Below are 15,397 nucleotides of genomic sequence, written 5' to 3'. Positions count from 1 at the left end.
ATATACTTTATCTGTGATAACTTTTTCAACTTTCTTCCTGACTTTTATTTCTCTTTCCTTCAGTTACTTCTAAAGTCCCATCTAAAGTGATCTTTTATGCCTTTAGCTCTGCCACAACATTCTTTCCACCCAGTCTTCTGAAATCTACTGGTCCATCTAAAATGTTTATCCTTATCTTCACAAGTGAATAGATTTTAATCCTTTAAAATGCATTTCCTCATGAATATATGTAATATGTGAACATAGGAGTTGAAGGAAATATAAATATTTTTCAACTGAAACATTCCATAATGTTGCATTTCTTCCTCCTCCCATGAATCATGATTTCAACTTCAATTTTTCATTCAGCCTTCAACAATCCTTATTACACTTCTCTTTTCATGCACTTAAAAAACCCAACAGATCCTACTGATTCTTTCTTGGTTCTCTGGGGAAATTCTCTTCTTCCCTCACCCTTATATTCAACAGTCTTGAAAGAAGTTTTTGTGAATGCAGACACATTTAAAGTGCATACTGATGAAGGTTCTAATTCATTGTCATCCGAATTCATGGATAAAACAAGATGCTGTCTTGTGATATCAGATAGCTGCACTGAGCCAAAGAAAGCTGGTTTGCTCCTATGTGTCAATAGTATAAGAAACCCAAATACTGTCTTAGACCTATCAGGGTGGAGGAGAGTCATGACTTTGTAATTAAAAATCAACCAATCAATCAGATTTATTAAGTATTTATTGTATACCAAGTATGTTTTGCTTCTGGGCCCATTATTTAAACATATACTGCTGATCGTAACGTGTTCCTGGCTTCCCATGTTTAAAATGATATACTGACACTATTCATAATTTCAATTAGACTGGAAAATTTAGTGATTTCATTTTTGTGGGTTGTAGTATAGCTATTAACCACGGATTCTCCTTATATTGGAGAATTTTATTCATTACCATGTTTAAAAGGAGAGGTGGCTAAAATGGCATTTCCTTTGTGAGAAAGTGATATTTTTAAGCCCAAGCATGTTATGTTATAAAATTATCCAGAAACACCATGGCTTCCATTATAATTCAAAGCAAGATTTCATTCCATATTTACTAGGACTTTAGAAAAAAAATTGTGTTTTGAAATAAAGCAGAAGCTAGGGTGCTAGTGATATGTTGTACATCTTGCTCCTATTCAAATGAAAAGAACTTAGAAGATAACTAATAAGGATTTTGCCTAGCATAAAAAGGTTGTACATATCTTGATTTGACCCTTGCAGCGAACAAATCATAAAAATCAAAAAATTATTATTAGTATAAAAAAAGTAGATAGGGATTCATTATGATGTGTATGAGGTGCCAAAATTCATCTTCTGGAAACTTATAGGCCAGTTCAGCTTGTGGGTGGACACAGAGGCAGAGCGTAGGTCAGTGTACAGACTGCTATGGTCAGAGAAGAGACTTGTTTGAAACTTCATTCACCTTCTTGAGCATTCACTTTTTTCTCCTGAAAAGCAGACTTGAACATGCAGAAAAGTCCCCATAGTCAAAATGATATAGAAGACTCAAGCCATTGCACAACATAGCCAAGGCTGATTCCTTGTATTAGTGTGATTATCTTATTTAGCTGCTTAGTTTTCTGTCACTTTCCCTGCCTGCAGGGAATATGGTAATGGAAGCAGCTAAAGGTCCTGGTCAGATATGCTCATTCCATCACTCTTTGCATGGGCTGCCTTGTATGGAGCTCACTTCAGCAGCTGCAGCCCGCTGCTGCCCCAGACACTTTCTCAGCATCCCTTCTATCTCATGAAAATGCTTTGAGCAAAGCATTTCCAGATGCAGCAAGATGAGCAGCCCATCTTTTCTTTTGTTCCTTTAACAGCATTCCTGTATTTAGAATAATCAAATACTCTCCCAGAAGCTATGATATTGATGATTCATGGCAAAGTGGTAGTAACTGCAGAAAGCAGAACTCCCAATTTCCTCCTGACACAGATGGATTAAAAAAGATAGCAAGTGGTGTCTCATCATCATTCAGCAAATAGGATGTTTCTCCAGTGAGGAGAGACCAAGGCAGTGGCAGCACTTGGCCAGAAAGGGAAGCAGAAAGATGATGATCAGGGTTGATAAAGTATTCTTTGTCACAGCCATAATAAAATGGAATGAACTCAGCTCTACAGAAAAAGAGAAAAGTATATTTTCTAAAATTATGTTTAGGGAGTAAATGTATATGTTACTAAATATAGCAACTGGTGGATAGAGTATTGGGCCTGGAGTCGGGAAGACCTGAGTTCAAATTAGGCCTCAGACACTTACTGTATGACCCTGGGCAATTCACTTAATCCTGTTTGCCTCAGTGTCCTCATCTGCAAAATGAATTGGAGAAGGAAATGGCAAAGGACTCTAGGATCTTTGCCAAGAAAACCTCAAATGGGGTCATGAAGGTCAGACATGACTAAAATAACTGAGCAACATTTTTTAAAAATTCATCAATAAGTTGTATGATACAATGATAGGTCACTGGGTTTAGAATCAGCAGAGTATAAATCCTGCCTCTGATAGTTATGACATGTATGGCCTTAGATAAGTCAGTTTCCTTTGCTATAACATGAAAGACCTGGACAAACCGGCCATTAAAATCAGCTCTATATCTATGATTGTATGAGATTAAGATCTGATGTGAACAAGGCATTTTTGCAACTTCAGGACAAAAAAATCTTTGTAATATGTTAGAGCAGGAAATTACAGGAGAATAAGGAAAACTAAGACGTGTATATATATATATGTGTGTGTATATATATTTGTATGTGTATAAATATATATGTGTTATATATTTCTATATTTGGGTTCAAAAATTCAGTGGCAGAAGAACAGGATGGAGGAAGGCATGGCTAGAAGCCAATTTATGCAAAAAAGATCTGGAGTCTTTTGGGTCAAATGACTTAATAGTATTACATGGTAGCCAAAAACCTAAGCTAATCATAGACTGCATTAATAATAGCAGAGTGTCTAAAAAGAGGGAGGCTATAGGATTTTAGATTTAGATTTGACTAACAGTTTCATTTTATAGCTAACGAAACTTAGGCACAGAGATCCTAAATGACTTAGCCAGGATCTTGAAGATAGTAAGTTTGATTTCAACCACTGGTTCTCTGATTCTATATCCACCATTCTTTTCACTGCCCATACATGTGACTGAACTTTAGAGTATAATTGGATTCATATATTCAATTCTAGATGATACATGTTATGAAGGACACTGACAAACTGGGCAGTGATAAAGATAAGAGAATTGAAGATTATATCTTATGAAAATTGCCTGAAAGAACAGAGTAGTTTTAGTTTAGAGAACAAACAACTTTAGAGCAGAAGGTCAATATATCTGTCTTCAAGCAATTGAAAGGCTGTCATGTGGAAGAGAGAGTGTAGACCTAAGAACAATATGGGCAAAACTTCCTAATAATTAGAACTGTCCCAAACTCAATTCCCTCTTGTAGTGTTTTGTTGTTGTTCAAGCTGTTTTTTAAGTGGACCAATGACATAGAGGGGTGATGTAATGACTTATGCTTGAATTGGATTTAAGTGTGGCAGAGTTGCACAAAGTCATCAGCCTCTCTCTTCCTGAGTCACTGAAAGTCCAGTGGCAGGTCAAAAGTCAAGATGACTAGCTATGGCCCGGGATACAGTGGTGGACCTTGGCATTTCCAGTGTCTGACTGAGCTCTAAGTGCTCCACAGAGCCTGCTTGAGCCGCTTTCATGGCCACTGGAATAAATTGTTCTCATCTGCCCATTCCCTAGGTGGAAGTCATCATGTGCTTGGGGTAGACACTCCCGTAACTTACTAGTGAAGCCTTTTGGTTACCCTCAACATGGTTTAGCCTATCCACCAGGAAAATTTTACTAGGGTGTGGCCACTGCACATGTGTCTCCAGCTTCTTGGAACCACAGCTGAGAGCTGGGTGAAAGGTGGACACCAAAGGGGAATGAGCAGCCCTGAAAAGGGCTCAGCTAGCCCTCACATCAGAGGTGCTAGTCCTCCCTGAACACCCCATACATCACACTAGTATTCTTTACACAGAGACTGGCTGACCATTTTGGTGGTGGTGATATATGGGAGAGGTATTAGAAAGGATTCTTCATTGGATATGAGTTAGACTAGATGGCCTTAGAGATTCCTTTTCAATCTCATCTTCTGTGAAGCTGCAGAGAAACAGATGCCTCTGATGGAATTAATGAAAAATGTCTTAACAATTAAAGGTAACTTCAAGTAGAACAAGTTCAAGAGGTTGTTCCGCTTTAACAGAGGCCTTCAAATGGAGGCTCTTAAGGGTCTTGTTCAGAGATTTCTATCCAGGTTTCAGTTAGACTTGATGTGCACAACTTTGGCCATTCCAATTAGTACATGTTTTTGAGACATTAAATGTTCAATTTCTCATCGAGCAGATGGCAATATGGCATATATTACAGAGTCAGAAAGTCCTAGATCTACCATTTGCTAACTGTGTGATCTTGCATCAGTCACTAGGGCTCTCCCAGGCTCAATTTCTTTATGATGTAGATGATAATGACTGTACTGCCTCCTTCACAAACTGTTATGAGAATGCCCTGTGCTAATGATGTATGAAAGTCCTATCCAAATGGAAATGATCTTATTTGTTTTCTTATTGAACCTAATCTTATCTTATTATCCTGCTGGATTCCTTGTGGGGAAGGGGCAGTGACAATTACATCTCTCAATGAATTGCTGAAGGATATGAATCTGGTAGGAAGGGAGGAGCAGCTGGAAAACATGGATGGGCAATTTCTCTCTGCAATTTCTTTAATTAATAGGACTAATTCGTGCCAAAGATACAGGGAGTGTGTTTGGGGTGCTTATTTACTAGCTGATTCTTAGGTCATAGCGGTGTTTATGGCCTTTTCTCCATGATGTAGTCTTTACCACATGACTCATGCCTTTGTTAACCTCCAGATCAGATTGCTATCATTTTCTCTGTTTATTCCTTAAAATTGCTCTGAAAGCACTTCTAGTGATTCCAGTGTTTAAATAAAGAGCAGCTGGAGACTGGATGTTTTCAATGAAACATCTTTGATTTGGACTTTGCTAAAGAATTATGAGGAAGGTAAGACATAATTTTAGCTTATTTAAAATCACTGGGCAAGATCCTTATGTTTTCAAAATCATATACCTCTGAATTCATATATGAGAGTGAGCAATAGTTATGTGTTAAATCTAATTCATGGTACCATTTTCTTATTGACCTATTACAGAAATAGAAAGTAATTTTATTTTTTCATTAGATTGGGGTAAATAAAGTGACTTGCTGTCTACCCACAAATCAGTAAGAAGTCAGACTATGATTCTTATGCTTAGTCAGAATAGAAATTGCCCAAACTATGGAAACCCAGGCTTGTAGTTTCAGTCCTTAGTGATTTATATAACATACACTTCATGTAGTTCTGCAATACACACATGTCCATACAACAGACATACACATGCACACACATGCATATATATGTGTGTGTGCGCACACATATATGCATATACACAATTACACACATATGTACATTCATACATGAATATATCTATATATGTATATTTATGTAAAGAGATGTTGTTGGGGGGCAGCTAGGTGGTGCAGTGGATAAAGCACCGGCCCTGGATTCAGGAGTACTTGAGTTCAAATCTGGCCTCAGACACTTAACACTTACTAGCTGTGTGACCCTGGGCAAGTCACTTAACCCCCATTGCCCTGCAAAAAAAAAAAAGAGAGATGTGTATACACACACACATACACACACACACACACACACACACAGAAGCATTAACAAATGAATTCATAGTTAGGAACTAATCTTAATATCAGTTTATTAAAAGTTTACTTAAGGCTCTGCCTCTTTCCTCTATAACACTGTAGTCACATACACATATATACACAATACATATGTATATGTGTATAAGACTATCCACATGTACATCTACCTGTATGTATGTATGTATGTATGTATGTATGTATGTATGTGAGTGTATGTGACTATAGTGTTGTTGTGGGGGGAAGGAGGGGTAGCCCCTTAAGTGAATCTAAATTGACTTGCAATGTTTCTGCTCTAATTGTCCTTGGCCACTTTTAGACTCTTAATTCTTCCCTTTCTTCCTCTGTTTGTTGTTGTTTTTTTAAACTGAGCTTCTACCAAGTTTCACAATCTGAAAATCATGGAGGGGAAAGAGGTCAAGATCATAATAAGATTTGTCAATTATCCTCCACTTGGTATCAGACTTCACAGGTTGTTCAGCAATATGACCAATTTCACTCAAAATTTTTTTCAAAGTTCTCTCTGTGGTTAGGTTTAGGCTGATCAATAAAATATGCTTTTAAAGATCCAATTTCTCATTCATTCAGAAATGAGGAAACACAGGTAGGGCAGTAGCTACTGAACACTAGCTGTATTCTTAATAAATTAAATTGCTCTAGAGAACACTGATCCATGATAAATGGTAGGTGGAAGTAAGACTGGGGTAACAGATCTGTCTTTATATCTGACTAGGACTATAGCAAGCAGAGGAATGTTGTGATATATTGGGTAGCACTAGGCTGTTCTCCTCTTCCATCCAAAGCTCCTCTTCCCAAAGTATCAGATTGGTACCTGCTTTATGTTTCCTTAGAAACAAATCTCTCCCCTGTTGGAATGTAAGACCCTCAAAGACAAGGACTGATTCATTTTTGTCTTCTTATCTCCAGTGATTAGTACAGTTCCAGGCACACAAATAGGTGTTTAAAGAATGTTGTCAATTGATGAATCGATGGATTGACTGTCCTATCACAATAGCTTACATTTTTTAAAGTACATGCAAGCTTACATATTACTCTTCTCGCAATGACCCTGTAAGATAGTTGAAACATTATTATCCCCATTTAAGAGAGAAAAAAATACTGGGTCTCAGAGAGGTTAAGTGACTTGCTCATAGTCACTCAGTTAATATGTCAGATCCAAGATCTGATTCCACTGACTTAAGTACCCCAGCACACTTTTTATTATACCACACTGCTACTATCAATCATATTAAAAGAAGTTACAAAATGACTTTTTTTAGACATATCTGCAAATGCTATTTTTTTGGCTCAAATGTATTTATTTATTCATGGCCCATCATGGCGCTACCAAATGCATGCATTGCTGGTTCATTGCCTACAGGTACATTTAAGACAGCTTCATCGGAGAATATAATTTCTGGAACTTGGCTACAAAGTATCAAGCTATTGACCAATCTCAATTTTCTTGAGTACCTCTTACACAACTTCATCCACAGTTGATTCTGGAATCCTGAAATATCCTGTCCCTTCCTTATTAAAATTATGACAGAATTGTTGCTACAATGCACAAACAGAATTTGAGAAGCAAAGCTTTAAAGCACATTATTGAAGAAGGATTTAGGGATGCCGAATAAAAAGCACCATCTGTTGTTAGTACTTAACACTAATAAAGCACTTTTACATTTTACAAAATGCTATATAATCATTTTTATATCAACTATCCTCACAAGAAGCCTATAAACTTAGAACTACTCAAATTTCAGAGAGGAAAGGGACTGAGGAATAAAGAAATTAAGATTTTTCTTCAGGGCACCACTACATCTGAGATTCACAGTGAGAGAGAGAGAGAGAGAGAGAGAGAGAGAGTGTGTGTGTGTGTGTGTGTGTGTGTGTGTGTGTGTGTGTGTGTGTGTGTGTGTGTGTGTGTGTGTGTGTAGGGGTAAGCTAGTTCCTCTGAGCCCCAGGCCTTACCTCACCCTTCTATTGAATATTTCCTCTCAAACATTGTTCTCCATTAATAATTCAGTACATTGGAACAAAGACCAGAAGCCTCAGACAGAGCCATTGAGGACTTTTTCTTCACTGAAAATAAGGGATACTTAGATATGGGGAATAACAATGTATGGTACCTCTTTCTCTTTTCTGTGATATTTTAGCATTTCCTAAGGTGTGAGTTCTGACACTCTACTTCAAATATGTGTGAAAGTCTCCTAGTGAACATTGGAAGCTCTTAGAATCAGTAGCATTCATGTTATTTACAAGCTTTCTTAGAAGAGATGTTTAAAAAGGTGGTGATAATCAAAACTTGTCTGTAAAGATCACATCTTTTACAGTCTCCTATTTGCTGTTTCCATGTCCACTTTCTCATCTCTGGAGCTGAAAGGATGGCTTTTTTTTTCCTCCTGACAGTATCATTATCCCTAAAGAATCAGACCTTTCTGTCTCTTACATCTTCGCTTGCTACAGAAATTCTGCGCCAAGAATGTAGCTGACAATTTAATTTCTGTGAGGCTCAGGCTGAGGACATAAGCAAGCCTCATTTCCCTGACTCAGCGCTGGCAGCTCTGCAGGGGTTACTGTAAAGAAATAAACAAAACCTCCAATACACTTCTGGGTCAATAAAGTGATCAGATAAACAGCATCTTTACATAGGGATTTCTGTGAACTTGACCATAATTTAGAAAGAGGATTTTAATCTCACTGCTTCTGAAAGCATTTTAGGGTAAAAGCTCCCACCACCTGACCCTTCCATAGGGTGGTAACATAGTGAAGGGCTAAATAACTCTCCTCCTAAATGAGTAAGAGGGGAGCAGGGAGAGGTAGAGCTACCATGAAATAGTTAATTTGGAGCTGACAGTCAATGTGCTAAGCTTAGATTGTTGGCTTTCACAGTGAGAAAATGAAACTTTCCATCCCTCAGAGAGTAAAAGCCTAATCACCATCGCGCTATTTTTAATGCATCTTACTTTATAGCATAACTGGACTGCATTTTTCATGTGAAGGTAAAAATTAAAGGATTTATGATAATCCTATGCGGATAGTTGTGGGCGTTTCATTTTGACGAGAGCATTTTCCCCTGTTCTTTGTTAACATTTCTCAGCTTCTTGCTACAGTCTTCTTACCCGAAACTACTCATGTGAAAAAAGTCTTACCAGATAAGCAACAATTCTTAGTGTACAGAGGCTCATATCCTGCCCAGCTATTTATGAGAAGTGACTTCAGGCTTTTGCAATCAGAATGTAAAAGTGTGCAAAGGAATCCTACCTTGCCAACATACTGATAATCGGATCCTGTGTATTCCTCCAAGAGGAAGAACTGATTCCACATCCAGCTCCTTTTCGCTCGATTAAGCTCATTCTTGCTACTTCCAGATAGCTCCAGTACCTTTTTCTTCTCTGGAAAGCCACTAGTCCTCTTAGAGAAGGGGCTTGAGAAACTTTGGTAGGGCTGACCAAGCCAAAAAAGCAGCAAGAAGTAATGGTAAGTTCTCATTATGATTGCACAGAGCAGGGCTCAGTTGGAGTGCCTCTTCCTGTCCTTAAAGTGTTCAGTTTTACTGCACTGTATCCAGCCTCATTCCTCCCTTCTTCCTTAGCGTTCGTTGCTTAGGTCTCGGAGGATATCTGGAAAGAATAATAACATATCAAGCATTTTTAGAGATACTTAAAATTCAGTGTTATAGCAAATAAACTGGAAAAGTAGAACAGAAAATGGAATAGCCTTCCCTCTCTCCAACCCCCCCATCCCCTAAAAAAAAGTCTGCTATCAATTTGGAAAGGTAGAAAGTGGCCTTTGAACACACTAAATGGAATATGTGTTGGGTAGGAGGCAGATGCTTTCTCTCTCACTTTCAATTACTTAAAACCCCCTGTTTAAGTAATAGCTTCAATATAGGACAAAGTGTCACAATGGATTTATGTTACTAACTCTTTCACATCTCCATGTGTGGGCTGAGATCTGGTTAGAGGAAATGAGTCTGGCTGTTCCTGGTTCTCTTTGCATTTCTCTTTTCCTGCACAAGTCCAAGGAAATGAATATCATGGACAATCACAATATAGTCCAATTGATTAAAACTCAGCCCCCATTATTCTGTATGTCTAGTGAATCAATTGCTTCAACTGGATACTTTAAGAAATGAAGGTGGCGATTTTTAACTTGCCCACAAAGCTTTCATGGAACTTTCACATACACCTCATCATCACAGTGATGACAGTGAGCTTCAAGAGCCTTACAAGGTATGGCACCATGACTCATAGAGTTATAGAATCTTGAGGCTAGAAGGGACTATCTGGTCCACTTTTTTGTCTTACGGAAGAGGAAACAAATGTTCAGAGAAATAAGTAACTATGAATGGGTTGCCTTGGAAGGAAGTGGATGTCTGAAAGTTTTTAAGGAAAGGCTAGATGACCATTTACGTTGAGAGGGGACTTTGACCAGGTATACCTTGTATTAGATGGAGAGTTCTGTACTTGTGTGCCCAACCCAGAGACACAGAGCAAGTTAATGACAGAGCCCAGTCTAGAATTTAGCTCTCCCGATTTCCCAATCCATGGCTCTTTCCACATACCCTGTACTTCACAGGTTAATTTTTTCAAAATTAAAAATCTAAGTTTTCATAAACATGATTTCCTTTATGTTCAGATTAGTATCTTTGCAGATCCTAGGTCCACCCTACTCTGCACATCTGCTACAAATTGGTTTACCAATCTCGGAGATTAAAACAATGCACACATATTCACTTGCTCTCCCTAGCCTACGTTTCTCAGTAACCATCCAAGGGCATAAAACCATATCATTAACTTCTTTATCTGATTACTTGATAATGGAATGAGTCTGTTTAAACAACAACAAAAAAGGATTCCAAGTGCTTCCCAAAGCAGAACACAATAACAATTAGCCAGTTATGTCATTTCCAACAAGGCAATGAACACATTTTATATTCACAGATCAGCATTTTGTTTCGATTTCTTTCCTCCTACGATTGGGAGATTTGCACACTTGGCTCTTGTTACCATTAACAGGAGGTGCAACAGTAACTACCTTTTGCATCAGTGAAATTGATAGTCACCTATCATCTGGCTTGGTGGATACTTTCTGTTGAGATAGAAATGGGGCACTTTATGGTATTCAGCATTTTTTTGAACCTTCATTACATTATCGTACTTCTTCCTGACAGCAGGCTAGGGAAGTTGGAAATTCCACAGGTGAATAAATGAGTACTGTGACAATTAACACTGTTGGCTGAGGTCCAGTGAACAGGACTCTTGCCCTTAGGTTGGCTTTTGGTACAGGTACAGCATGATTGATGATCCATTAGGTAATGAGCAGCTTCTCTCTCTTTCTTCATGGCATACGGATGAGGTGTGCATGGAGCAAAGCCTACTAATAAATCTACTCCCCCTCTTTTTTCTTTCCAGTTGTACAGATTCCGATATATATGAGGGTTCAGATACAGGAAATCACACTTACCCTATGTTTCCCACACTCTTAATTATCTGCATAGAAAGATCCTGTGGTGAAGAATTAGACATGTGTGCTGCATCCAATGTATCCCCTATGGTGCTGGCAGGGAAAGAGTGACATGGGGAATGGCCCTGTCAGCTGTTTTAAAAGGCAAAATCATAAAGGGCAGTTTAAAGGAAAATCTATACCCGTGGGTGTTTTGTGTAAATTATGCAATCTGGTGCTGCTCAGATGTTCAATATTAGCTCTTCTGTAATATCACAGATATAAAGTATAAAGTGTTTGCGGGAGGATTTTTTTCTTTCAGGAAAAATGTGCCCTAAGTGCAATCCAAATTAAGGTCATTCTGCCTAAATGTGAAGGAATACCACAATGAGGCTGTGGTGTATTAACCAGCGATTCAATATTGAAAGCTGAGATTCAGCGGCTATTTGCACTATAGCAATGATACATTCAATATTATAGAATTTCTAAGAATAAGTTCTATAGTAGAAAATATTAAAACAATAGATAGGAGAACTTAAATCACACAGTATTTCTTTGCACTGCATTTCCAAACTGGAACTTTTACTCTGATATATCCAGCAATAGAATACAGATCAGGTTAGACAAATTCTAAGGATACTGATTCTCTCCATTTAAACTTTTCTAAATGCAGCAGAAATTAAGGGAGAAGTTATTACACAAAGAGATTAGTTCCTGAGAATAGAAATGTGCACAAAATCCTAATGAATCAATTCTCTAGTTTTATTTTTTTCACTGCTGTGGAAATTTTACCATATGATTCGTTAACACTAACAAACATCTCAAAAATGGGGAAAAAAATTAGAAAATGTCTTGAAATGCTACAACAATGGAATAAATCAAAAGTTTTTAACCTAGAGTCTGCAAACATCCTTTTAATATTTTAGTGAATCATTTCAATATAATTGGTTTCCTTGGTAATCCTATGAATTTTTTAATTTTATACATTTAAAATCATTCTGAGAAAGGGTCCATAAGCTTCACCAAACTGCCAAAGGGAATTGTGCGCACAAGCAAAAAAGGTTAACAACCTCTGGTTTAAATGAAGGGGCCATAAATAGGAACACTGCAGAAGTACAAGACTTCGTATCGTTTGTGCAAATAAAACAATTATTTGTTCTGGTTCATTTTACAATGGCTTTATCTGATTCAGGTAAAAAAAAATAGGAACCCCAGTTTCAGCTGAAGAATTTTCTTCTTGGGAAAAGAACATGATATCCTATAATTGCTATTTTGAGAAGCAAATATGTGAAATATTTATATATAACATGCTGATATTACTTAGAATTAGAAAGTGTAAGAATTTGTCTCACTTCCTACGAACTGCACAGAAATCTCAGATTTTATCTATTCCTAAGCAAGAGAAAAACTATCTTAAATGGAGCAGACCAGCAACAGGATTCTTAAGCAGTTAGTTGCTGGATGATGAGTTGAAGTATCATCTTCAGAAAGAAAGAAAGGGGATATGCTACACTGAAACTTCAAGATGTGTGGCAAAGCTCTTGATTCTAGGGAAGCCAGAGTAATAGATAGGCAGCTTTTCAAGTCACAATCATATAGGACGCAGCTCATTTCAAGAAAAAAAAGCAGGAAACCAGAACTCAAGGAAAAGAAGCAAAGGTGTAGATAGAGAGTGGATTTTAAAAGGAAAGGTTTGACTTCTAACATAAGTAGGCAGTAAATGTTTACTCTAAAGAGTTTTTTTTAAGAAAAGAAAAAAATACCAATTCACACCACCTCCTCTTCACTTGCCTCTATGTATTCTCCAGTGATGCAGAAAACATCAACAGCTGAATCCCCCCCAACAATATTAAACATCACTCATTGTCATATCTGAAAAAATGAGTATTAAATAAGTTTAATATATACTCTCATTTTAATTTCCTTTTCTTGGTTTTATTTTCATAATAATCTATGGTTGTAGGACAGTTGCCTGTATTTCTTGTGCTCTCTGAAACTACTGATATATGCAACTGGTTACTTCAGTCAAGACAGATGGCTGTGGGTACCTTAGTCATAAGAAGGATGTGTGGCCTGAATCTAATTTAAAAAATGATTAACTTAGAGGCTAGCCAGAATATTTCCATTTATGGCATTATATCATGAATTCAACTCCATCAATTTTGAATTTATAAGATTTCAGAAAAAAAGTTGAATTCTTTCTTTTGGAAACCCAAAGATATTTGATGATCAAACCCTTTAGGGATATGTGAAAATTAATAGTGTAAATAAGATTATATAGTAGGATGTCTAAAATAATATCAAAACAAACTATTTTGGAAAGTCCCTCAAGCACTTTTGAAGGAACATTTAGAATATAAACACTTGATATACTAATTTAAAAACCAGCCTCAGCTATTCATTAAAACAGATCATAGAACCATAGGATTATAAATTAAAAGCTGCAAGAAGATCCTCTAAGGATTTCTACAAGGTAACAATTTAAAAAAACCTGTTAGGTATTAAAGCCCTTTTCCACTTGCTTTCAACCTACTCTTTCAGCCTTGTCATATATCACTCTTTATGTCACTCCAGTCAAATTGAACTTCTCTCCGTTCCTCACACATGACACTCCATTTCCCATCTCCATGCCTTTCCACAGACTGTCCACCATTCCTGGAGTGCACCTCCTTCATCAGTTCCATCTGTTACAATTCTTAGTTTCTTTCAAAGTTTAACTCAAGGATCATCTCCATGGGCCCCTTCCTAATTCCCCACAGCAAATGCTTCCTCTAGCTGAGATTATCTTAAATGTATATCTTTTGTACACATTGTCTCCCTTGATAGAATGCAAATTCCTAGAAGGTCACTTTTTTGTCTTTATTTACCAAGTGCCTAGAATAGTGCATGCATAAAGCAGGTGTTTAATAAACACATGTTTACTGATGTAAAACTCATTCATTTGTTTTTTAAAGTACTGACTTGAGAAACAGTAAAACAGTAAAACTCCATTTTCTTTACAAATGCTCTAGAATTCAGACTTTTCACTAATTTACTCCCCCAATTAATTTTGTCTAGAATCGGGTGATATTGTAGCAATTTTCTTGGCTTGGAGATTCAAATTAACTTGATTGTTCAAGTAAGCTACAGCAGTGTTGAGACTTGTTTTGCTTGTATCCAAAGGACAGAACTAAAACTAGTGGGTGAAAGCTGCAGTCAGGTTTTACTTCGAGATAAAACAAAGCAAAACAAAACAACAAAACAGTAAGTTAGACTCCAAATGGAAGTGCTGCCTTATTAGCAAATTCTCTGTCCTTAGACACAGACAAGAGGCAGTTAAAGAGGTAGTTGGATAATCAGGGGGGGTGTAGTGTCTCAAAAGAGAAAGAATGAGAGAATGTCTAGAATGCAGAGGTGCTATATTCTATAAACCATCAAGGAAGATGAGAACTGAAAAGGGCATTCATTATTAGGCAATTAAATAATTTGTGCTTTTTTAGAGCTATTTCAGTAGAGTGATGAGAGAGCAGGGGTTAACTGAAGGAGGATGAAGAAAGCATACATATTAACTATAAACAACTTATCTTTTTTTTTAAAACGGTGGCAAAAGTAAGGGGAAAGATTGGATGATAGCTAGATATCTTAGAAGAGTCAAGGGAAGGATTCCTCCCCCACCAGGTTGAAGAGAATATTTCCCTAATCATTTCCCATCCAGCTGCTCCCCTGCATTTCATGATCTCAAGAAACTTATTATCCTGCAAGATGACAAAAAGTCTGAACTCCTATCTCCTCAGCACTTCTTACCCCTGGTACCCTACTCTCTTTCTCATTGGAGAGGGTGAAAAGTATACATTGGAAAGCTCTTTTCAGGTCCTCCACCACTTAAGGAGGGCACACAGGACATTTACCTCATTATTTCCTACCCAGGCTGGAGGTCTTCATAATCCTTTTTCCCATCCCTGCTGACTACCCTCTACCCAACTCCCCCCCCCCCCAAGCTTTTTGGCTTCTTTTTATATGTTGGCTTCCCCTATTGTGAGTTCTAGAAGGGCATGGATTGTTTTATGCTTTTTTTTGTCGTATCCTTACCGCTTAACCTAATGCCTGGTACATATTAGGTGCTTTAAAATATTTATTGACTCTGATTCTTAGAGTTGAGCATGTTTGTAAGACCAGAACTAATGAAA

At 37.4% G+C, this 15,397-nt stretch overlaps 1 protein-coding gene across 1 annotated transcript in view; it reads right to left on the bottom strand.

Annotated features, from left to right (window-relative positions):
• CDH6 (cadherin 6) overlaps positions 1-15,397 on the bottom strand; it is a 176,218-nt gene that overhangs the window by 78,838 nt on the left and 81,983 nt on the right. The window contains exon 2 of the mRNA XM_043976765.1: positions 9,048-9,406. Within this exon, the coding sequence (XP_043832700.1) occupies positions 9,048-9,275 (228 nt within the window). The 5' untranslated portion in view covers positions 9,276-9,406. The remainder of the gene's footprint in view (positions 1-9,047; positions 9,407-15,397) is intronic.

Source organism: Dromiciops gliroides, chromosome 1, assembly GCF_019393635.1.
Source record: "Dromiciops gliroides isolate mDroGli1 chromosome 1, mDroGli1.pri, whole genome shotgun sequence".
Lineage (NCBI taxonomy): Eukaryota > Metazoa > Chordata > Mammalia > Microbiotheria > Microbiotheriidae > Dromiciops > Dromiciops gliroides.
Note: the sequence above shows the minus strand (reverse complement) of the source record. Positions and strands in the feature narration are given on the sequence as shown.